General features: G+C 35.4%; 1 protein-coding gene across 3 annotated transcripts in view; it reads right to left on the bottom strand.

Moving 5' to 3' along the window:
* Positions 1-26,726, bottom strand: part of LOC125649522 (chitin synthase chs-2-like) — a 102,609-nt gene that overhangs the window by 33,962 nt on the left and 41,921 nt on the right. For all 3 annotated transcript variants that reach the window (XR_007360726.2, XM_048877091.2, XM_048877092.2), the window contains exons 10-11: positions 21,036-21,173; positions 3,256-3,439 (exon numbers count right to left, since the gene is read on the bottom strand). Coding sequence is in view for 2 of the 3 variants with exons in the window: in XM_048877091.2 (XP_048733048.1) it covers positions 3,256-3,439; positions 21,036-21,173 (322 nt within the window). In the remaining variant the exon portion in view is untranslated. The remainder of the gene's footprint in view (positions 1-3,255; positions 3,440-21,035; positions 21,174-26,726) is intronic.

Raw genomic sequence — 26,726 nt, 5'->3', positions numbered from 1 at the left:
CGAATAACCTGCACGACTTGATTTAAATTATTTCTTGTTGAAAATCCTACTAATGCATGTCAACAATGTCATGCATACCCCATAATAGCTCTTTTTAAGAATTTCCCCCATTGGATATAACAATTCGTGTAGCTAGGTTATTCAAAGGAGGGGGGGGGGTCATGAACCCAAGCACCTGTGCTAAGAGCTACACAATACTTTTTTTTTTTTTTTTACTATAATGTTATCTATTAAAAAGAATCCCCTATCTAAACTATTTTCATAGCTAGGGACAATTCATTTAATGTTTACACCAATATATATGCAGTTTCTGGTCTGGTGTCTTAAATTTTCCCTGCTCAGCCATGTATATCATAACATGACTGTAAGAGCGCCATATTCAAAGTTTTCGTTCCATGATTCTTACAATAGATCATACCAGGGGATAAAGTTCTAAAGTTTCAGTAATCGGACTAATTCCGTGGTCAAAATTTTTAAATACCAATAGAATTTATGTCCATATATATTTTGTAATAAATGGTTTTAAATTCGAATTTAGATTTCATAATAATTCGAGCAAACTGAAATTTTATAAGTAGCTAATAAATTGTTGGGTGTAATGTATGCATAGGATCTTTCATGTAATAGGTCAGGTCACCTTTTAAAATTCCATGGCCCCTCTCAGCATCTATATATGTTTTACTTCCAAATGCTAAACAAATGTTATTTTTTCTTTATAGATTCATTGGATATACTTGTAACAGCAGCAGAAGTCAGAGAATTTACAAGACCAGTTAACAACAGCAGAAAATGCTTTTCATCAACAGAGCATACTTAATCATCACCTGCAACTCCAGTTTTCAATGGAAGCCCAAGATTAACCTCACCAACAGGCCACCCCTTTTGACATTAACAGTACTCTACAGCAAGAAAAAAAACCCAGGGTTGTTTTTATATCATATCAATTTGAGACATGCCACATTTTGTACTTTGTTAGAGTTTTTTTTATATATCTGTGCAAATTCCCCAGTGTGTAAAAAAAGGAGGGACATAACAAATATGACAAAACAATCGCAGTTGTTATTAACACTGATGAGGCTGAGACATCATTTTGAAATCAAGGACTTGGCATCAAGATTTTGTATTTCAACACAGTGTATCAGTGATATATTCTGTGCCTGAATTGACCTTATGTTGTGTTTCAATATAGTCCTATAGGAATGATATTAACAACATGACAACTGAATAAAAGCTCAATTCCCAACAACCATCACTATCATTGATTGTGCAGAAAGGAAATCACAGAAACCATCTTCTTTAAAACTGCAGTTACAAATTATAAATTCTGACTACAAATCAGCTACAACCTAAAGGGGACTTGTGGATTGTGATCCTTTAGGGGACACAATGGAAACTAGCTGTATGCTAATTTGTGTTATCCTGGATAAATAAAGGCTATTATTATTATTATCATATTTGTTAGTGAATTATTTACTGGATCTATGTCAGATGTAGCTGTTACAGAGAATAGTGGATTTTACAAACTCCTTTGTTAACTGATGGTGGGTTGAATTATTCTGGAAGGGGAATTCATTTTGGTAGACAAAGGTTTCACGATATCCAAAGAACCAGGGGAAATATGTCTGCATCTCTGTCAGTGTATTCCCACCAGTTAGTATATGTATATATGGAGACATCAATAAAGTTTGGATAGTTTGCACCCTACTAAGTCTTGGGCAAAACCCAGGGTTGAAGAGAAAATTGTAGAGCATGTGAATTCATTGTGTACTACTTGTATACAATGTGAGGGATTTGTTTAAAATGATATTCAAACATTTTATAAGAGAGTTTTATGTCCAACTTTGGGAAAATTACATTTTGATAAATATAAACTAGTAAATTACTTAAATTTTCCTTTGAAATGTGTGAATGCTTACAACTAAGAAAATTGAAGAATTTGTGCAGATTCATTGACAATTAAAATAGACAGATATTGTAAACCATTTATTCTTATAGAACAATGATTATTCCATAGTTTTGAATTATTTGTTGAAAATAAAAGAAACCCATTTGGTATTTAATTTATTGTCCTATTTATGATAAAATACTCCTTTAACTAAGTATTATATTGTGTTGCTGATCCTATGTAATTACATGTACTATAATACAAGAGGTTGGGTAACTAATTAAAACATATGTTTTACGAACAGGAAATTGTTTTTTGGTCCGAGTCTTTATAATCTTGTTTATAATCCAAGTTTTCTATTGTGTGTCATTTAACATATTCTTGACTGTACTGTCAAAATGGTGATGTCTATCAAACATTGTACACATTCTTTCTGTTGATTTGCAAGTTGTTTTTTTTTTAATAGAAATAGATAGTTCGGTGGACGTGGAATAAAAACTTGGAATGATCTAATTAACCCATTACCATTAAAAAAAATTATGCATGTAATATCTCAATGTAGATATCTAGATCTACAATATCCATTCAAGTATAACTGAAGTTGAACATTTAATGGAGATCACAGATGGTATTTGAGCTGCAATGTAAATTCTTGATAATACTTAACTGTTTTTCATAAGTAAATCATAAATAAGAGTAAAATAAAAGATGCAAAAGCAAGCAAGCAGATGAAAAATTTTATTGAACCGGTCAACGCAGCATATATGATATAGTTATTCAGTTTCAACCGAACAACAAACATCGTCAATTCCGTAACAAAACAATTATTCAAAACTCGGAAAACGTTTCGTAATATTAACCCAGTTGTGCATGAACAGTAAGCATCGATGGCAGCCGAATCCTGCAATTCGATGGTTAGACGATGTAGTGTTTCATTACTTCAAATGCAGCGAAAGCATCTAGCGCTAACAAATAAGTTATAATTACTGTTTCTTCCGCGTTTTTACCCTCTGAAATTATGTGATCATAACCTTCTCTGAAGTATGTCAAACCCTTTGACGGACTTTTCTGTGAAAATTCACGAGTAAACGAGGCGATTGAAAAGATATCCTGTATAAGATCGAAATCTCCCGCCATGTTGTTTACATAAGTTGACGGAGTCTGAAAACATGTGACGTTCGTTGTCATCGGTGGGCGGGGCGTGGAAGAGTGAATTCAAGGGATACATATCCCGCCAGCATTATGAAAAATGTAACTTTTCCGATTTGAACAGATCGCCGGAAAAAAATATTTATTATCCATTTTGTGCGACGACACCAAAACATTTCTTAAACAATCGAACTGATTTCTTTTAATAGAAAAGGAATTACCTCCACCCATAGGAACAATTCGTCCACATGCAGCCCCGACATCTTTGTTCTTCTGCATTCTCTCTAACAATCGAAGTACAGCGTCAGGTTTGAAATCAACATCACCATCAAGAGCCAGAATAAAGGTGTTCGGGGCCAAAACATTCAAGAAATGGTTACGTTTTTCGTCCGTAATGACATCATTCTGCAATTTATTCTTTGAAAATAGTATATACACAAACGTCAATCAAGTTAAGATGGTTAAAAAACAATACGGTCTCCTTTTCATATGATACACCAGCAACAAGTCGCCTGGGGAAATGCAATAGAATAAGAATCGGGTCAAGAAAGACAAGTTGAAGTCAACAATTGTTCATGTTTTAGCTGTTGCAGAATACGTCTGCTCTATGCTACATCATATTCGAAAGTTGGGGTTATGTTGTTTTTATACACCGTATCAATGCATAAACGTCTGTTACAACTTTACAAGTCGTCTGCATTTAAGAAGTAGTAACAATTTTGCATATGTTTAAATCCATCTTTTAGATATGTATTACAATCTTATATTTTCAATCTTTCTCTAGTATTCTGTACTTCTAAGTTTACGATATAATTCTTGATTAGATTTTCATAATGTAATTAATGCTGCAAGTGTCCCTTTTTCCAGATGAGTAGCCAAATTATTTGAAACTATCTCCAGGGTGGCCATATTGGTAATTGTTTATATGAAAGGTGAGTATAACGAACAGTAATCAATCTCATAACTCCTTTAAGGAATACAAAATAGAGAGTTAGGCAAACACGGATCACTGGGTATAACAAAGGGGGATCAGGTGCCTAGGAGGAGTAAGCATTCCCTGTCGACCGGTTACACCCATCTTGAGCCCTTTATCTTCATGATGTAAATGGAGTAATCCGTAATCAAAATTGTTGTACCAAAAACGGCCTCATAATCGATATGAAACATATCACACAACATTAAATCTAAATATAGGTCGTATTGGCAAACTAAATCATTATAACAACGATAGAATTTGCGAAATGCTGACTTTAAACAAGACTGTTGGAACCCCTGTACCATCAACTGCTTTGTTAGTAGCATGTCTCGATTTAAAAATTGATCATACACTGAACAAGCCCTTATGTATAGAATCAGTTGGGAGGTGAGAGATATAAACATCATATGCTGGTGATTATGGAATGTTACTACATAAATATGGAACATTGACGATGGAGAAGCTGAAATCATCTTGTTTGTCATAAAGTTGAGTTGTTAGTTTATCGTTAATATAGTACGAAGCAGATATGGAGGACTCTGTGGTGTCTTTTATTTCGAGTTCATAGGGATATATTGAATCGACATATGAATAAAAATAAAAATAAAACGTATTCGATGTATCTAAATGTCGAGTTGAAGGCCACAGCAAGATATTTTTTCTTTTCATGTAGAAGCTTTTGAAAAACAACTCTGCTTCATACGAATATAAAAACAGGTAATCTAACAAAGGAGCACAATTCGTGCCCATAGCTATTCCGACAGACTGTTGGAAGACCTGATCACCAAAGACCACGAAGATATTGTCAATGAGGAACTCTAGCATATTGTTTATTTCAACTTCAGAGTACTTGTGCGTGGAATCAGAGTGGTGTTTAACAAAGTAAGTTTTTGGATGACTGATCACTAGATATGAATATTCCTTTTTTCCATTTTTGTTGAAGAAGCAACTTTCTATGATGTCCAAAAGTCTAGTCTTTAATTTATCGTGAGGAATGGTCGTGTATAGTATTGAAAAGTCATAGGTTTTAATGTTATTCATTTGGGAAAAATTCTGCGATTTCAAGTTTACTAAAAGTTCTTTAGAATAGATATATAGGGTTCACGGCATGTAAGTAGTTGGTTGATAAGGTACACTGTAACCCAGTTGTTGTTTTTTTTTTACACACTAATGCAAATTGTATCATTGGTGTTTGTATCGTTAGTATGTCCTACAGGACGAAATTTTTAGTAGTCTATATTTGACTATATTTGACAAAGGGATCAAATTTGCATATACTTTTGAAGTATCTGCTTGACTGGAAAATGGTAAACATCCATTATACAAGAAATGTTAATAAAACACCCCACCCCCTGTGCAAAAATGAAAGGATTATACACATGCATCATATAATTGATAGGAGTGCCAAACAATTCAAGATATCGAGCGCACAATATATTCCTTTATACAGAGCGGATTGACCCTTGACATGTGACCTAAAATCAATAGGTGTCATACACTCCTTTTAAAAGTTGTATATGTACCAGTGTGACAAGTTTGGTAATTTACTCCTTAGATTTTACCAGTGTACCAAGTTTGGTGTCATTCAAGCAAATGATTCTTAGAATATAGGAGACAATATATTACTATGTACAGTGTATTATTTTATACATGTAACTTTCAGAAAGTAACGGTCAGGCACAATTTCAGGTAAATACCCATTACACAAGGATGATACATGTACATGTAGAATCGCGAACATCCAAACGGCTGGTTTCAATTTTGTTTAGGTTAACAGAGCAGTGTCGGTACTACTGTCATGATTTGTTTTTACCATACAACGATGAAAATAAAAGCATTAAAGGACACATCGCATGTTTCCAAAGTATTCAAAATTATATGAATTTTGTCTTCCTTATGCTTATAGTAATTAATCTAATAATCTATTTCGCCAATATATTAACATATATTTCAGCTTGTCTGTAAATATGTGTCTTTATCTAAGCATTATTTATGATAGTATTCGAATCAACGTATGATTTACTATATGCATATATATAATAATAGTAAGCCCATCTCTGTTATGTTTCAATCCGAAAACTTTGTTCCGGAATTATAACTCATCACGGGTGCACTCGAGAATTATGCATTCCATCAAATTACGCATCCCAACTTCCTTCTTTTCCATTCAGCATCCAACGAAGAAGGTCGATCAAATTTTGCGGAGGAAAATTTTTCTAAATACCCACCCAAGTCACCCCCTTTTAAAAAAAGTTTGAGTTCAGTTTTTCTGCTGCTAGCCTTTTATCTTTTCAGGTACAGCATCATTGACAACATCCATGCATTTCACATAGTCCTAGTGGTATCAATTTAGTGGTCGTCAATTATGAGCGGTGCGAGGCCAAATCGTCACCTTCAAGTTGGTTGTGAAAATATACGTTGACTCTTGATGATGGTTGAATGTTGATTTGACAGTTTAATTTCATTTTATGTAAATAATTAAGAGTTGAACACTTGTGTGTTGTATGTGTCGGTAACATGATTGAGATCAACCCAGCATGTTACTTGCCCTTTCGGACAACGCATGATATGTTGTTGTTGAGGGATAGCCCTGTTGTTCGGCGACCCCACAGTTGTTTGTTGTTTCTGACCACTGTGGCCAATATATTCCATACAATAAACCCATACATTTACATGTGTTTTATTCTGAAAAAGACATTGGTGGTGAGACAGATATGTCATTGATAATGCGATAGTTAGCCACAATACGGATTTAAATCCAAGTCCAATTTCAAAAACTTAGGTTGTCACGTTGGACAGTGGCGAGTCATATAGATGTGGCAATGGTCAATGACCGTAAGCTGTCAGTTGAAAGCAACTCCACGCTAAACTCTTTCGGCCATAAATACATTTGCATACACACAACTATCCTTCTGCTTTCGACCAGTAACTAAGGAAATTTAGTCGACTATCTAAATTATTTAGACAAATTCAAGCACAGAGCTGATGGGTTTCTGCACTGGATCCGATGGGGTGCTCCCTTCATACCTCCTTTGCCGCCTCCTTAACACAGTCTTCAAGAAGACCGTCTCCCCGATTTTACTGAGGGAGATCCGAGGGTTGATCGACCACAAATGAAGAATAGCAAGCTACCTTCAAGAAGCCCTTCCCCCGACTATACAGTGGGCGATCGACTCTAGGAAGAGGATATGGACCCATCCACCACCTACTGGAGGACCTAACTATCCTCGGATCTTCAAGAAGACCCGTCCTCGTTTCCAGGGGATCCGAGGGTCGACCACCATCGTCGCCTCGCCGCAACAAACCTAGTGTAGCAGGGCCCCTACTGGGCAGTCTGCACTTTAAATCTTCACCATCGTCGTTGTGGCCGTAAGTGCCGAGCATAGGCCTAAATTTAAACCCAATCAAATTTCGATCAACTGATTGTGAAACAAGTGTTAGGTATTTTTAACAAGAGTACCGCAAACGGTACATAATACGCCCGTGAAATGCTTACATAGGGTGTTTTTCTTGTGCTATAATTTGTATAACTTTGCTTCAGGTATTATCAGCCATCATAAGGCTGTGACAAACTTTCATATGAACAAAGGGTTTTAGCTTAAAAATCTAAATTTCCTCAAAATGGACCAAGTTCAACAACCTGCAATTTTTTCAAAAATGGAAGAAAATCAAAATCCTTCCTCAGATGCACATCTTCAATACCCATACAAACACTCCACAAAATAAGATGGTCCTCACTTAAAAACTGGGAGGAGTTGTGCGGACAAATTATGTACCCTCCATAGAATATTAATTTCCAAATAGACTAAGTTCAACAACCTGTAATTTTCTGAAAAATTGTAGAAATTCAAAATTCATCCCACATGCACATCTTCAATACCCATACAAACACTACACAAAATAAGAAGGTCCTCACTTGAAAACTGTAGGAGGAGTGGGGCGGACAAATTATGTACGCTCCATAGAATATTAATTTCCAAATAGACTAAGTTTAACAACCTGTAATTTTCTCAAAAATTGTCGAAAATCAAAATCCATCCCACATGCACATCTTCAATACCCATACAAACACTCCACAAAACAAGAGATGTTTGTAAATCACATATCCCCCCCCCCCCCGGTGCAAAATTGAAAAGGGTTATACACACACATCATTTAATCAATAGTAGTATCATCAATTCAAAATATTGAACAGACAATATCTTCCTATGTCAAGAGTGAATTGACCATGTGACCTAAAAATCAATAGGGGTCATCTGTTCCTTATGCTGTACCAGTGTACCAAGTTTGGTGTCAATCAAGCAAATAATTCTTAAGATATAGGAGACAATGTATTACTATGTCCAGTTCAACAACTGACTTTTGACCTCAAAATCAATATGGGTCATCTTCTCCTGAAAATGTACCAGTGTACTAAGTTTAATGTCTGTCAAGCAAAAGGGTTATCAAGATATTGAGTGGACAGTATATTACTATGTCCAGTTTGACTTTTGGCCATGTGACCTCAAAATCAATAGGAGTCATCTCCTCCTGAATATTCACCAGTGTACTAAGTTTGATGTCTGTCAAGGAAAGGGTTCTCAAGATATTGAGCGGACAGTATATTCCAATGTCCAGGCTGACCCTTGACCTTTAAACATTTGACCTCAAAATCAATAGGGGTCATCTTCTCCTGAAGACGTACCAGTGTACCAAGTTTGATGTCTGTCAAGCAAAGGGTTCTCAAGCTATTGAGCAGACAGTATATTCCAATGCCCAGTTTGACCCTTGACCTTTAGACATGTGACCTCAAAATCAATAAGGGTCATTTTCTCCTCAAAATGTACCAGTATACCAAGTTTGATATCTGTCAAGCAAAGGGTTCTCAAGATATTGAACGGACAGTATATTCAAATGTCCAGTTTGACCCTTGACTTTTGCCCATGTGATCTCAAAATCAATAGGGGTCATCTTCTCCTGAAGACGTATCAGTGTACCAAGATTGATGACTGTCAAGAAAAGGGTTCTCAAGATATTGAGCGGACATTAAATTCGTATGTCCAGTTTGACCCATGACCTTTGACCATGTGACCTCAAAATCAATAGGGGTCATCTTCTCCTGACGATGTACCAGTGTACTAAGTTTGATGTCTGTCAAGCAAAGGGTTCTCAAGATATTGAGCGGACAGTATATTCTAATGTCCTGTTTTACCCTTGACCTTTGACCATGTGACCTCAAAATCAATAGGGGTCATCTTCTCCTGAAGATGTACTGGTGTACCAAGTTTGATGTCTGTCAAGCAAAGGGTTCTTTAGACATTAAATGGTCAGTATATTCCTATGCCCAGTTTGACCTTTGACCATATGACTTCAAAATCAATAGGGGTCATCTACTCCTTAGGATGTACCAGTGTGCTAAGTTTGATGTTTTTCAAGCAAAGGGTTCTCAAGATATTGAGAGGACATTATATTCCTATGTCCAGAGTAGATTGACCCTTTTTTTTTTTTTTTTTTATAATTTATTTATTTTTTGGTTACATACAATACATCAAACACTTACAAAAACATACCTTTCATACATGCATACATCTCCCTGTGGTTTAGGTTACTTGCTGTACAATAGTGAAAGTAATAATAATAACAACTAGACACTCATTACTAGTAATGAGTAGGTCTTCCGTTAGACCACTTCCGGTAAAGAGTTTTATATTCCTACGAAAACCATTTAAATGTATCAGAAAATGTGCCTTAACAATGAATGAGAAATGTATTATCGAATTTTTTACTCCTTTCTCGTAACTTCCGGTGACGACCGGAAGTACTATTCAGATGCATTTGCCTATAAATGACAGCGACTCTTTACTGTCTATATTCTCTGAAAATTTCACGTTTCTATCTGAAAGAGTTCTCAACAAAAAGAAGTAGATTAAATAAAGAAAAAGTAGTAGGTCAATACCGACCGGAAGTAAATTTTGAAAAACAAAATGATCAGAACTTTAGAAGTTGATACTTTTATTAAGACATGTGAAAATCATATGAAAGACTTCAAATATAAGCGAGATTTTTGGGGACAAAGAGACGAAAAGTAAAAAGGTATTTTATCAAGAAACCGGAAGTAGTCGTTTTGACTACCGACAGAGTCAATATTCTTTTGACACTTTGAAAGAGAGTTGATAAACTAGTATAGGTTTCAATTTAAAGGAAAAAGTTTGAAATTTGCGATTCTTTCCATCACTTCCGGTGACGACAGGAAGTGACGGTCGACATGTTCAACCACCTACCGCACGCCTACAAACGGAGATTGATCATCCCTGAATATTTGATGAACCTATATTTTACCTTTTCCAAGAAAAATGCTGGAGAAAATTCCTTTTGAGAAACAGAAAATCGGCCATATTTTCCGACCGGAAGTGGAATTTGTAAAAACAAAAATAATTATAGCAAGGTCATTTCATAAGACATTATTCCTGAAAATTTCAGTCATCTCTGAGAAATCACTCGAACAAAATCAGAAAATCGACATTTTTTCAAATACTTCCGGTATAGACCGGAAGTGACGGACAAAAAAATTGAATGTATGTGTACAATGGACTAATGTTAGTTGATCAACTCTACAAGTTTCAAGTGTCTATCTATATTCATTATTGAGAAACTGAAAAAACAAGGTTTCAACATGTCCACCCTATATCTCACGACCGGAAGTGAATTTTAAAAAAATATTTAAATTTGCTCTAGAAATTTATAGTGTCTATAACATATGTAAAATTCAAGTCATTAACTTGTTTTATGACCGAGATTTATGGCACTGAAAAATGAGAGAATGAATAGTCTCTCTATGATATAACCGGAAGTTGGAGATTCAACTTCCGGTGAGGTCAACATTTTTTTGAGAATTAGAACCAGACCTAGTAAACCGATATAGGTTTCAGTTTGAAAGAAAAAAGTTTGGAATGTATTATTTATTTAATCACTTCCGGTGACGACCGGAAGTGACGGTCGACATTCTTAACCCCCTACTGCACGCCTACAAAGTGAGATCTATTAACTCTGAAAATTTGGTGACTCTATCTTTTACCGTTTCTGAGAAAAATGCTGGACAACGAAAACAGCTAATAAGCCGTATTTGCCGACCGGACGTAAATTTTACAAAAATATTTGACGTTACTCTAGACATTTATAGTGACTATAATAGATGTAAAACTCAACTCATTAACTAGTTTCATGACCGAGATTTATGGCACTGAAAAATGAGAGAATGAATAGTCTTTCTTTGATATAACCGGAAGTTGAAGATTCAACTTCCGGTGGGGTCAACATTTTTTGAGAATTAGAACGAGATATAGTAAACCGAAATAGGTTTCAATTTGAAAGAAAAAAGTTTGAAATTCATGTTTCCTTTAATCACTTCCGGTGACAACTGGAAGTGACGGCCGACATTCTTAACCCCCTACTGCACGCCTACAAAGTGAGATCTATTAACTCTGAAAATTTGGTGACTCTATCTTTTACCGTTTCTGAGAAAAATGCTGGACAAGATATCTTGTAAAAAGACGAAAATTGGACATATCTTGCGACCGGAAGTGAATTTTGAAAAAATGAAAAAAATGCCTCGAGGTACCATCGTTCTCTATAATCTGTGAAAGTTTCAGGAAAATCCATCCAACGGTCTCGGAGACGAAAGGGAAAAAAAAAAAAATAATAATAACGAGCTATAACTGTGTTGGGATGCCAACACAAATGTCTCCGAACACCTCCCCATGTCAGTAATGCTTTTTGATGCCAGATATGAACTCAGAATTCTCAAAAAACCCTAAAAATTGAATTTGTTTGAAATCCGACGGACTTGATTTTTGGCCGCCATTTTCTTCAATGGCGGCCATTTTGAAACATTTGAAAATTGCTTAGAAGGAAATACTGATGCTAGAAATGAATTGTGGACCCTCCATTTACCCCACAACCCAAATGTTGTAAAGATTTTAACACTTTCAAATATTTCGGTATATGGCGGCCATTTTGAAAATGGCGGCTCAAAAAAAAAAATTTGATGGTGGAAATGGACTTGGGGTCACTAGATTACGCTAGAAATAGAATTTGGTTGAAATCCGACAACCTTGAGTTTTTGACGTTTTTTGGCCGCCATCTTGAAACGGCGGCCATTTTGAAAATTTGAAAAGTTGAATGCACCCCTCCTAGTGACCCCCTATCAGCTCACAAAGTTTGAAGTGGATCTGTCAAAGCACTTTCACAAAATCGGTCGGACAAATTTCTCACTAAAGAAGAGGAATAATAAGAATAAGAAGAAAATAATAATAAGAATAACTAGACACGATCTCGTTGCGAGCAACGAGTAGGTCTTCTATCCGATTTGTTGATGCACTCGGAGTTAAAAAAAAAAAAAAAGACAAATGAGTCCCAATTTAGTTTCCGACTTTAAGACACTTTAGATATAATCAATTTTTCATATCATAAGCTTCTGAAGCAAAGTTGCGGTGAAATTCGTTTGAAATTCGACTCTCCAGGCGAGCCATAAGGCCCGCGGGCCTATTTCTTGATGTCATTTGTTAGCCCTCTATAGACTCAACAACTTTAGTTCTATATGTCTTTACAAAATATTTACCTGTAAAAAGTTATTGAGATCGACCGATATCGACAAAAAATCGACTCTACAGGCGAGCCATTAGGACCATAGGCCTATTTCTTGATATCAATCGATAGATCTCGATAAACTGAACAACTTTTGTTCAATATGTCCTTACAAAATATTTACCAGTTACAAGTTTTTGAAATCGACTGATATCGACAAAAATCGACTCTACAGGCGAGCCATGAGGCCCACAGACCCATTTTTTGATATTGATCGATAGGTTATGACACATTGAACAACTTTTGTTCAATAATGCTTTTCAAAAAATATGTCGTTTTAAAGATATGAGGCATCAAATATTTACGATTTTGGCCCTTAAAATATCTAATTACGTAACATATGACCTACTTTTTGATTTGATAAGATCAAGCTCGTTGAGATGAACATTTCCGCTTCTACAACTTATTATAAAATATTAATAGTTTCTGAGATATTCTCAAAAACATTTGGACCCTTCTGAACCCCTAATTTAAAGGGCCAGCCCGTTTTGCTTGATATCGTAAGAAAGGCCTTGTCATTTTAAACATTTTTTGCTCAACAAGTATTTAGAAATTCTTTACCGTTCTCGAGTTATCTCTACAAGAAATATTTAGGGGCCAAACTGTAGCTCCCTAACGGGGCCACATAGGGAAAAAACGAAATGTACATATTGTTTAGATTATCATTCTGAATAACTTTTGTTCAATAATGCTTTTCAAAATATTTGTCGTTTTCAAGATATGAGGCGTCAATTATTTATGATTTTGGCCCTTAAAATCCCTTATTACGTAACATATGACCTACTTTTTGATTTGATAAGAACAAGCTCGTTTAGATGAACATTTCCGCTTCAATGACTTATTACAAAATATTAATAGTTTCTGAGATATTCTCATCAACCTTTGGACCCTTCTGGGCCCCTAATTGAAAGGGTCAGCCCCTTTTGCTTGATATCGTAAGAAAGGTCATGACATTTCAAACATTTTTTGTTCAACAAGTATTTAGAAATTCTTTACCGTTCTCGAGTTATTTCTAGAAGTAATTTTTAGGGGCCAAACTGTAGCTCCCTAACGGAGCCACATAGGGTAAAAACGAAATATGCATATTGTTCAGATCATCATTCTGAACAACTTTTGTTCTTTATTGCTTTTCAAAATATTTGTCGTTTTCGAGATACAAGGGGTAAAAAATTTATGGTTTTGGCCCTTAAAATCCCTTATTACGTAACATATGACCTAAATTTTTATATGAATAGATTTGGATTGTTGAGATGAACATTTTTTGTTCTTTGACTTATACCAAAATATTAACGATTTTTGAGATATTTGATGTAGACTTTGAGCCCTTCTAGATCCCTAATTGAAGGGGCTAGCCCCTAAATCTTGATATTTTCGAAAAGATCTCGTAAATGTGCACAACTTTTGTTCTACATGTCTTAACAAAATATTTGCAAGAAAAAAGATATTGGAGATCAAAGGTCAAAAATCGCCGAAATCGGCGAAACATTTTGGCATCCATTTTTTCAGGTCCAGGCGAGCGTTTAGGCAAATCGCCTCCGGTAAAATCGAATACCCCACAAATCTTCTAAAATGTTTACTCTATCTTGTGTAGAAATTTCAAGACTCTAGCTTCAAAACTAACGGAGGAGATGCGTGGACAACAAGGCCCTTCAAAAAGTCACTAAAAGAGAGATAACTCCTGACCGGAAGTGACGTCAAGCACGAAATTTTGGCCCTTAAAATCCCTTATTACGTAACATATGACCTACTTTTTGATTTGATAAGATCAAGCTCGTTGAGATGAACATTTCCGCTTCTACAACTTATTACAAAATATTAATAGTTTCTGAGATATTCTCAAAAACATTTGGACCCTTCTGAACCCCTAATTTAAAGGGCCAGCCCGTTTTGCTTGATATCGTAAGAAAGGCCTTGTCATTTTAAACATTTTTTGCTCAACAAGTATTTAGAAGTTCTTTACCGTTCTCGAGTTATCTCTACAAGAAATATTTAGGGGCCAAACTGTAGCTCCCTAACGGGGCCACATAGGGAAAAAACGAAATGTACATATTGTTTAGATTATCATTCTGAACAACTTTTGTTCAATAATGCTTTTCAAAATATTTGTCGTTTTCAAGATATGAGGCGTCAATTATTTATGATTTTGGCCCTTAAAATCCCTTATTACGTAACATATTACCTACTTTTTGATTTGATAAGAACAAACTCGTTGAGATGAACATTTCCGCTTCAATGACTTATTACAAAATATTAATAGTTTCTGAGATATTCTCATCAACCTTTGGACCCTTCTGGGCCCCTAATTGAAAGGGTCAGCCCCTTTTGCTTGATATCGTAAGAAAGGTCATGACATTTCAAACATTTTTTGTTCAACAAGTATTTAGAAATTCTTTACCGTTCTCGAGTTATTTCTAGAAGTAATTTTTAGGGGCCAAACTGTAGCTCCCTAACGGGGCCACATAGGGTAAAAACGAAATATGCATATTGTTCAGATCATCATTCTGAACAACTTTTGTTCTTTATTGCTTTTCAAAATATTTGTCGTTTTCGAGATACAAGGGGTAAAATATTTATGGTTTTGGCCCTTAAAATCCCTTATTACGTAACATATGACCTAAATTTTTATATGAATAGATTTGGATTGTTGAGATGAACATTTTTTGTTCTTTGACTTATACCAAAATATTAACGATTTTTGAGATATTTGATCTAGACTTTGAGCCCTTCTAGATCCCTAATTGAAGGGGCTACCCCTAAATCTTGATATTTTCGAAAAGATCTCGTAAATGTGCACAACTTTTGTTCTACATGTCTTAACAAAATATTTGCAAGAAAAAAGATATTGGAGATCAAAGGTCAAAAATCGCCGAAATCGGCGAAACATTTTGGCATCCATTTTTTCAGGTCCAGGCGAGCTTTTAGGCAAATCGCCTCCGGTAAAATCGAATCCCCCACAAATCTTCTAAAATGTTTACTCTATCTTGTGTAGAAATTTCAAGACTCTAGCTTCAAAACTAACGGAGGAGATGCGTGGACAACAAGGCCCTTCAAAAAGTCACTAAAAGAGAGATAACTCCTGACCGGAAGTGACGTCAAGCACGAAATTTTGCAAGCAAAGTCTCGTCACCAAACGACATCTTTCCTGAAAATTTCGTGAAAATCGATCGAGAAATGGCTGAGAAAAACGCGTGTACTACCAAGGAAAATAATAATAATAATAATAACTAGACACGATCTCGTTGCGAGCAACGAGTAGGTCTTCCGTCCGATTTGTTGATGCACTCGGAGTTAAAAAAAGAAAAGACAAGACAAATGAGTCCCAATTTAGTTTCCGACTTTAAGACACTTTAGATATAATCAATTTTTCATATCATAAGCTTCTGAAGCAAAGTTGCGGTGAAATTCGTTTGAAATTCGACTCTCCAGGCAAGTCATAAGGCCCGCGGGCCTATTTCTTGATGTCATTTGTTAGCCCTCTATAGACTCAACAACTTTAGTTCTATATGTCTTTACAAAATATTTACCTGTAAAAAGTTATTGAGATCGACCGATATCGACAAAAAATCGACTCTACAGGGCGAGTCATTAGGACCATAGGCCTATTTCTTGATATCAATCGATAGATCTCGATAAACTGAACAACTTTTGATCAATATGTCCTTACAAAATATTTACCAGTTACAAGTTTTTGAAATCGACTGATATCGACAAAAATCGACTCTACAGGCGAGCCATGAGGCCCACAGACCCATTTTTTGATATTGATCGATAGGTTATGACACATTGAACAACTTTTGTTCAATAATGCTTTTCAAAAATATGTCATTTTAAAGATATGAGGCGTCAAATATTTACGATTTTGGCCCTTAAAATCTCTAATTACGTAACATATGACCTACTTTTTGATTTGATAAGATCAAGCTCGTTGAGATGAACATTTCCGCTTCTACAACTTATTATAAAATATTAATAGTTTCTGAGATATTCTCAAAAACATTTGGACCCTTCTGAACCCCTAATTTAAAGGGCCAGCCCGTTTTGCTTGATATCGTAAGAAAGGCCTTGTCATTTTAAACATTTTTTGCTCAACAACTATTTAGAAATTCTTTACCGTTCTCGAGTTATCTCTACAAGAAATATTTAGGGGCCAAACTGTAGCTCCCTAACGGGGCCACATAGGGAAAAAACGAAATGTACATATTGTTTAGATTATCATTCTGAACAACTTTTGTTCAATAATGCTTTTCAAAATATTTGTCGTTTTCAAGATATGAGGCATCAATTATTTATGATTTTGGCCCTTAAAATCCCTTATTACGTAACATATTACCTACTTTTTGATTTGATAAGAACAAGTTCGTTTAGATGAACATTTCCGCTTCAATGACTTATTACAAAATATTAATAGTTTCTGAGATATTCTCATCAACCTTTGGACCCTTCTGGGCCCCTAATTTAAAGGGTCAGCCCCTTTTGCTTGATATCGTAAGAAAGGTCATGACATTTCAAACATTTTTTGTTCAACAAGTATTTAGAAATTCTTTACCGTTCTCGAGTTATTTCTAGAAGTAATTTTTAGGGGCCAAACTGTAGCTCCCTAACGGGGCCACATAGGGTAAAAACGAAATATGCATATTGTTCAGATCATCATTCTGAACAACTTTTGTTCTTTATTGCTTTTCAAAATATTTGTCGTTTTCGAGATACAAGGGGTAAAATATTTATGGTTTTGGCCCTTAAAATCCCTTATTACGTAACATATGACCTAAATTTTTATATGAATAGATTTGGATTGTTGAGATGAACATTTTTTGTTCTTTGACTTATACCAAAATATTAACGATTTTTGAGATATTTGATCTAGACTTTGAGCCCTTCTAGATCCCTAATTTAAGAGGCTAGCCCCTAAATCTTGATATTGTCGAAAAGATCTCATAAATGTGCACAACTTTTGTTCTACATGTCTTAACAAAATATTTGCAAGAAAAAAGATATTGGAGATCAAAGGTCAAAAATCGCCGAAATCGGCGAAAAATTTTGGCATCCATTTTTTCAGGTCCAGGCGAGCGTTTAGGCAAATCGCCTCCGGTAAAATCGAATCCCCCACAAATCTTCTAAAATGTTTACTCTATCTTGTGTAGAAATTTCAAGACTCTAGCTTCAAAACTAACGGAGGAGATGTGTGGACAACAAGGCCCTTCAAAAAGTCACTAAAAGAGAGATAACTCCTGAACGGAAGTGACGTCAAGCACGAAATTTTGCAAGCAAAGTCTCGTCACCAAAAGACATCTTTCCTGAAAATTTCGTGAAAATCGATCGAGAAATGGCTGAGAAAAACGCGTGTACTACCAAGGAAAATAATAATAATAATAATAATGAAGAAGAAGAACGCGAACAATAATAGTAAGGTCTTCCGCAGGAGACGGAAGACCTTAATGAAGAAGAAGAACGCGAACAATAATAGTAAGGTCTTCCGCAGGAGACGGAAGACCTTAATAATACATGTACTAAAAATAATGACAAGTACATGTAGTAATAATTAATCAATTGCAAAAATATTTTCACACTTCATCCATATTTTATCAAAGTTATGTATTTTAAATGCTTGAATTGCAGCATATTTCTCTATATGATATTTAAACTTTAAGTGACATAGTAATCCAACAAGATTTGGTTCTTTATTCTGCATTAAACAGATAAATATGTATTGTTTAGCATATAGAATTATAAAGTTTATAGCTTTATTATTTAAAGACAGTGCAATTTCACCAAATATTATATTTGACACATTAAAACCAATTCTTTCTGAAAATTTTCTATATATATGAAGACTTAACTCACTCCACAATGTTTGGGTCTTATTACACGAAGTAAAAATATGTGTTACTGTTTCAATATTACTTGTACAAAATCTACAGAGATCATCTGTTTTAACACTAATGTTTTTCAAATAATAACCAACAGGAAGAATTCTATGTAAAATTCTAAACTGTAGCCACTGAACAGAAGAATCACTAGATGTTTTGAAACAAATTTTAAACACATCTTGCACTGAAATAGCATCTACTCCATATGAAGATAGTTCAGTTTTCCACTTGCCCATAGAAGTTGGGATATCTTCTTTTGCATTTAAAATATTGTAAATAATATTAGAACATCTTTCATGTAATAAAACTGGTTAAAAAAATATAGGCATACATGGATTAACATTTTGTTTGGTTGAGTGTCTATCAATTGACAGACGTTTTAAATATTTTGAAATTGCAGTAATAATGCTATTGTATTTCATTACACATACTTCTTGAAGATTGTATAAACACTGAAATTTTTCTATGGTATGGAAGTTACAATCAGTATCAAAAAAATCTTGAACAGCTTTAATCCCCTTTTCATACCATTTCTCATAAAACACAGGTTTTCCCGCAATTCTAATATTAGAATTGTACCACACTGGAATATTATGAAAATTATTTTTAATATTTGGAAGATTTTGACTAGTCTTCAAATAAAAAAACCAAGCATTGAAAACATCCTTCCAAAAAAACATTGCTTTTAACACATAATTGTTCCACAATAAAACTATCTCCAAAGTCATATAATTTCTTTAAAATATCATTTCCATACATGGCAAAAAAATATATTCAGTAGATTGACCCTTGATCTTTGACCTTTTGACCTGAAAAACAATAGGGGTCCTTTTCTACTCATAACCAACCCACATACGAAATATCATTATCATCAAGTGAATGGTTCTCAAGATATTGAGCGGACAACATGTGGTCGACCGACCGACCAACCGACCGACCGACCGACAGGTGCAAACCAATATGCCCCTCTTATTTGAAGGGGGCATAATAAGAAGGCTCTCACTTGAAAACTGTGGGAGGAGTAGGGCGGAAAAATTATGTACCCTCCATATAATAATTATTTCCAAATAAAGGGGAAAAACTCCTGGAAAAAAGGTAGAAATGGATCAAAATTGCAGTATGATCTAGAGTGACCCACAAAGAAGCTACACAGCAAGTTTCAGCATGATATGTGAAAGGGAAATGAAATTATAAAGAGGAAACCCCGTACGGACGGATGGACAGACGGACGGACGGACGTACATACATCGCTGTACCATAATACGGGCGTATGAAAACTCATCTTTTAGGGACCTAATTTATTTACCAGTATTCTCTATGTACACCATTATTTCAATATTGACTAGTTTCCAGAATCGTGTTTGTTTTAGCCATCAGTACAAATAGCGATTTAAATACCTAAATTTAGCGAAGAAAGCGAGTATGAAATCGGTACTATTGCGAGTAAATAATGTTTATAAACATGGGTTGCTGTCTTAACGCTATGTGGTAATGTAATGTAATTAAAGTTTTTAAAAAGAGATAAATAAACTTATAATGATTATTTGACAAATTATGATACGTTACATCGTTCACAACTACTAGGCGGCCTATTGTCACGGGTTCATTCCGGAAATAAATACATAGATAAAAATAACCAAATTGAAAGTAGAAATCACAAAACTTTATTGTCATAGAGCAATTTCGCTATTATTAATTTGTAATTGGGATATACACGTCGTTAGGAAATAGGAGCACGGTGTTATTCTGTACTTTATGTTCATTTTTTAAATAAGAGAAAGCATTATAAATCAATTTAAAGTTAGAAAATACAATATTGTAATTATCTATAATTAAAACTTCAAGTAGTTTTTATCTTCAAGAGTTTTTGTAAATCTACCAGTTGAATGAAACTGGGTGCACAAGTTATTTGTTGTTACAAGGTGAAGGTCAGTTGGTGCGAGTGTGTATAGAATGCTTTAGGGCTAGCAGTGCTTGGTTTCGATATAACGATTTTCTCTCAGTTTATCGTGGTCTCTGTCCTGCTATTTTTTGAAAAAGTACATAGACAAAGGCAACAAGAGTGCTTTTTATGGCTAAGTCCTTGTGTCGACAAAAATATCCACGTCTTTTCCCTCACACTTTCCTTTGAAATATTGGAGAGAAAAATTAAGTCTAAATCCTTTCAACTGACAGCTAGTATAACTACACACTCTTAAATGACAGAAAACACCCCAATGTTGTTTACAAACGCTTAACGTGACAATTAGTTTTTTGTTGATTAAATCTAATCTGTCTATGAAATGGCTAACAACTGCTCTCAAGCCTTCTCTCTTAACCTCTAAAATGTGCCGGTAGAGAAAGGGTTAAGGTCGTATATGACGTTACAAATATATCGTAAGTAAATAATTTGAATTTCATCGCTTTCAAACTCGAAACTTGCGAAAAATATTTCATTTAAAACACATTTAATGTAGTTTTAGGCATAAATAAAACTAATATTGGTGAAAAAATTAAAACGTTTAGAAACATGCAATGTTTCCTTTAAAAACCTTACTTGTTTTGATTGATTGCCAGATTCAGTGGCGGTCGCACTGGTGGAGGGTATCGTTGAATCATTTCGATCGTTTCTTGCTCCAGTTTGTATTTGTTTTCTTATTGGAATATAGCTCAGGAGATAATACATATACATCACCTAGAAGATGGATAATGATATCGTGATTACATTTAATGACTTTCATAATTACCACATTATTATCATTGCAGTGACAAACGGAAGTTGTTCGAAGACAACGAGGCTCACCGTAAAGATGAATAAATTGTATTTGAGACAGCCTTCACTTGATGCATCAACACATGGATCATAGTAAATAGAGTTATCTCAAAACATAGGTTTTAGAGGGTCCTTCTACATTTTTACGATTTTAATACATACAAAAACCATATATACGTTAAATATCATTAATGTATATTCTTTTTAATGAGGTTAAAACATACAGCCAAGTCTTTGACAAAAGATCAGAGGCCAAATTAAAGGTCACATATTAAACCTAAAGACATTCCGTACAAAGGCATCATCCCTTAATTAGATCTAGAAGACGGACTCTACTATATTGGTCAGGATAAATTCATTTCAAGTTTCAAAAGGAATACTATTCGATGCCAATCTTCATTATTATACTTTCATGTAAAATATTCGAATCTGATTGGTCGAGAAGCATTTGAAAAAACATATTGTTACCCCCTGAGAACAGAAAGCACGTGTTCCAGGGTGATAATATCTAACAACGGGTAACAGTACTTGACAACGGGTGATATTATAAAAAAATTATCACATGCGTCAAATTTATGCGCATACGGTTCGCTGTAGATTGCTAGACGACGTCGTTTGAGCGTTTGTAATAAACACGAATACCCGTATCGATATACGATATATCGCATGACAGTATTTCATCAAATGTAAACAGACGTAATTTTTTTCTGCTTTGCTGTTTATATAACATTCAGTATAATAAAACAAATATTGCTTGTAGTTGAGGGTAACATTGAAACCTCGGCTACGCCTTAGTTGACAATGGTTTTCTCGGGGTGAAAATTTTCAATGTTACCCTCAACTACATGTAATATTTATATATCGTGCATGGGTGCATTACGTATGTACTACTGGTTTTTTTTTTATACGAAGACTCTTTTAAGCAAATAATTTAATTTTGGGGCATATTATACGATATAATAACTGGTTGGGTCACTTAACGCTTTTTGGGAGTTGAACGCAGTTCCCTATGTTGTTACTCTTTCACAGCGCAATGATTTTAAATAGATTCTGTAGAGACTATTTGTGCGGACCAATTTACTCACTTTGAATAAACATCCGCAAGAATAAATGCAAGAATACTTTCGAATTAATTTAAATTTAAGTAATACAAAGAAAGCAATATGATTATCACAATAGCTATGGTAATGTTATCTATTTTGATACTTCTATTAAGCTCATGAACCACAAACATTTTTTTTTTATTTAAACTGAAAGTAGCACCGATGTAAACATATGTTGTAACAGTATAGGCTGACTTGACACAAACATCACACGAGAAACGAAGGATGCAGAGAAACAAGCCCAGGAACTGAGATATAATTTTTGTGTGATAATGACAGTATTCTGAACACTGTTCTTTATGTTCCGAAAGAATAGATTATACTGACTCGACGCGACGAAGGTCCCAACGTCCATGTAAGTTTTTCACGTGTTTGACGCATAATTGAAAACTTTTCGAGAGAATACAAAAAATGCCTCTATAACGCATTCAAAAATGTTAACTGAATTAAAATTTTGAAGATATCTTTGTATATGTTCATGGTTTTTTCAAAACGACAACGTTTTGTAGCAGTTACCGTGTTGGTTTTCTAACATTGTGGGCTAAAGGTCATAAAAAGCGATTTTTGCCAGGCACCCAACCATATTAGGAAATATGTGAAACTATGGTACATGTGACTTGCCGAATAAGTTTTTATTGGTTTTCTTCAGATACCCTCTAGAGAGGTTAAAGGGTCACGAGAAGGTGCAGCTTTTCATGACCTTTAGCCCACGATGTTAGAAAACCAATTAAAACTTATTTTGCGTGCCACATGTGCGACATATCTATAAGATTTCCTAACATGTAAGACATGCAACGTAATCAGACAAATAAATTCCTTAATATGGTTTTGTCACCTGACTTACTGACTTCTATCAACGCTCATCACCAGTACTTGTTTTTAATTGAGCGCTTGCAAAAGAGGGAGGGGATGGATAGTTCTAAATGAGCCGTTGGCCTAACGCACACGGATCTAATGGACAAATTGAAATTCTGCAGAATGGGACAATACAATAGACGATATCACCCTATCCCAGGTTGGACAGCTAATGGAAGACGAGGATGGCGTTTTCAACGACATTTCCTATCTATTGTTAACTCAAAGTGCAGAAGTTGACTTTAATTTGATACAGATACCGGTTACATCGGAGACCGTTTTGAATCAGTTAGATTCGAATGACAGATTTTGCAATGACAGTGACATTGAAAACCTGATAAAATCTACTGAGAGTAGAAATACTCGCAAAAACACAAGCTGGAGTGTTAACACTTTCAAGGAATGGCGATCCGCCCGCATTTTCAGTACGGGAAGTGGTATTCCATAGCTCGAGAATCTGACCAAACCAGTGGACATAAATAAATGGTTAGGCAAATTTGTTGTTGAAGCCCACCAAAAAAAAAATCCTTGTACATGCTCTGCGTTGGATTGCTCTGGTACTTTCGGGAATGTGGCATACACGAGAATTTCCTTGATGAAAAACACTCAAAGTATTACGAATTCCGTCGCATTCTTAGCGCCCAAATGAGCGAATTGACAACCTCACGAATCGGAACTTGTCCGAAACAAGCAGAACCCATCAGCGCAGAGAGTGAGAATAAACTCTGGGAAAAGGGGTTATTAGGCAATGCAACTGGAAAAGCGCTGCTGAATACCATGTTTTTCTACAACTGCAAGCTGTTCAGTCTACGTGGCATCGATGAACATAGGGGAATGGAGATTGACAAGGTAGAGGTTCGAGTTGATCTGCATGGACACTTTGTTAAAATTAAAGGGAGGACAAACAAGACATACAGAGATAAGCATTTATAAGCTTTTTCAAATCATTTAACAAAATACGAGATCCAATGACATAATAAGTGTATTGTAAATACTTAATATTACTAAAAAAAAAAAAATATTGTACATGTAAATTGTGTATTTTGTCCCAATTGATGGTGGTGTCAATTACTGTAAACGTATTATATTTGGTGTGTACGATATTTGGCGGAAATCGTTTTTTCAACAAGTTAGCGTAAATTTGATTTAGCGCATTCCTGAATTACTTTAAACATCTAGATTTACGGATGGCATTTAGCGATGTACTTAATTTAGCGGAAGCTGCGTTTCGCCAAAGGCGCTAAATAGAATACACAGCCAAATGTAATACATTTACAGTAATTTTGCCAAGTCATGAATTAGTAGGCCTATAATAATAATGGTTTATATTTTTAGAGGTCTTGCACAACGCCATGTGGACGCAAAGGAAATCACGCATCATTTTCAAGATATGAAACTGTTCAAGATTTACGAGCAGTACATTGGAATTGTTCGCAACTGCGGGGAAAACCGGACATTTACCGTCGACCCCTTGAGAATGGCCCGGAGAATGAATTGCGGTTTAGTCAGCAACCGGATTGAACAAACTGTCAGTCATCATGAAAACCATGTTTGCGGAGGCTGGGATCGTGGATTATTTAAAAAATCATTCCGGAAAGCGCACGCTGGTGACAATCCTCTACAAGGCAGGCGTGCCGGAGCAAGAAATAATGGAATGAACCGGTCATCGCTCGATCGAAAGTGTGCGAAAGTATACACGACCGTCCTCGGAAATGTTGAAAGATATTTCGATTTTGTTCGAACCCAAACAGGAAGAATCGGTTACACAAGAGCCGCAAGAAAAAGTCATTAAATGTGGAGAAAAATCAGTGTGAATCTACAGGCCATGTCGATCATATTCTTTATACTGCATAGTTTACTTCCAAAACCAAAATGCGAGTTTCTGAATAGAGGATGTACATGTTTGCAAACTTGTAATCGGACAAATCGGTGCTGTGCCCAAATTCATGTTTCAATTGTTTTGGTGAACATATTCATGTTTGTAGACTTTTTGAGTTGTGAAAAAAATTCCTTTCTTCTATTTGTTTTTGACAGCATTATTAAAATTGTGAGCTTGAATTTTGTGTCTGATGCATGTCCTACTATTGGTTATCAAGACTCCGCCCATTGGTTATGGTGTAGAAAACCCATGGCCAATACAATAGAAAAAATGGCGAATTATGGTACATACTAATAAAAATAATAATGGACCACGGACCTCTGGGCGCACCAGAGGTGAGATCAGAAGCCTAAGAGGAGTGGTCATCCCCTGCAGACCGGCCATACCTGTCATGAGTCCGATAAGTTGTACGATGAGTTATATTTACCACGAAACAAAACAAATTATATTTGAACGAATCACTTTTGAGGAATACAAAAATCACGTGCTTTATATACTTCTTTTAATAATCTTGTATCTACTATATAGATTCGACAGTAGTATAACCCCTCCCGATAGGGAGTTCAACTGAGTGCACTTTTTATGCAAATGAGGTCAAGTAAGGGCGGCTTTTGATTGGTCAAGCGGTGTTGGGGTCAACGGAGTGGTTCAATATCTAGGACGGGGTTAACTGGCGGACCCCAGCAGGGGTTGTAGGCCGGGTGTCGGGTTAATAGGCTGGCCTATTGCCGCTGGTCTAATTTTAGCTCTATTATGCGCTACTTTCGCTTTGAGTTCCTGGAAAAGGGTGAGTTCCTGGGGGCGATTTCAAGGTCGCAATGTGAATTATGACCTTCGCGCAAATATAAATATGTTGCGTGATTTGATACGAAATTGAAATATATTATTTGACAAGAAAAATTTTCACGTATACGGCTTATGTATTAGGTTAGACGGCAACTTTACTTAATAACACCTATCAATATAACGACAACATATAGACATGATGTAAGATGTACGTCGTGACGTACTTTTTCGTTGTGATCTCATAGGGTGCGAAGTGCACAGATAGTTGTTTTTATATACTATAAAACTGTTCTGCTATATCCATAATAGAGTTGAGGTCCAAAGTACTTTTAGAGTAAAAATGAATTATTTTCAAATATATAGCGTAAAACTATATGGAATCCGGGTTAGAATAAGTCCTCACTTCCCCTTGCTTGTCGTTAGAGGCGACTAAATGAGGCGGTCTTTCGGATGAGATCGCAAAAACCGAGGTCCCGTGTCACAGCAGGTGTGGCACGATAAAGATCCCTCCCTGCTCAAAGGCCGTAAGCGACGAGCATAGGCCTAAATTTTGCAGTCCTTCACGGGCAGTAATGACGTCTCCTTATGAGTGAATCATTCTCGAGTTCAACAATAAAAAAAAATCAATCAATCACATAAGATTCAATACAAAATAAAGGCCTAATGCAGAAAGATCTGACTCAAACCCCACACTATAGTGAGCATATGCATAAACTCTTTGCATGACCGAATAGCTGACCTCATTGTTTACAAAATACCAGCGTTTCCGAGAAGTCAAAACGAAAGTGTCTGAGTTCATTGTTTACGCAATACCCTGCGTTTCCGAGAAATGAAACCTGATGCCTATCTATT

The sequence above is a fragment of the Ostrea edulis genome, chromosome 5, assembly GCF_947568905.1.
Source record: "Ostrea edulis chromosome 5, xbOstEdul1.1, whole genome shotgun sequence".
In the NCBI taxonomy this organism is placed as follows: domain Eukaryota; kingdom Metazoa; phylum Mollusca; class Bivalvia; order Ostreida; family Ostreidae; genus Ostrea; species Ostrea edulis.
The sequence above is the reverse complement of the archived record's forward strand: the minus strand, read 5'-3'. Positions and strand labels throughout refer to the sequence as shown.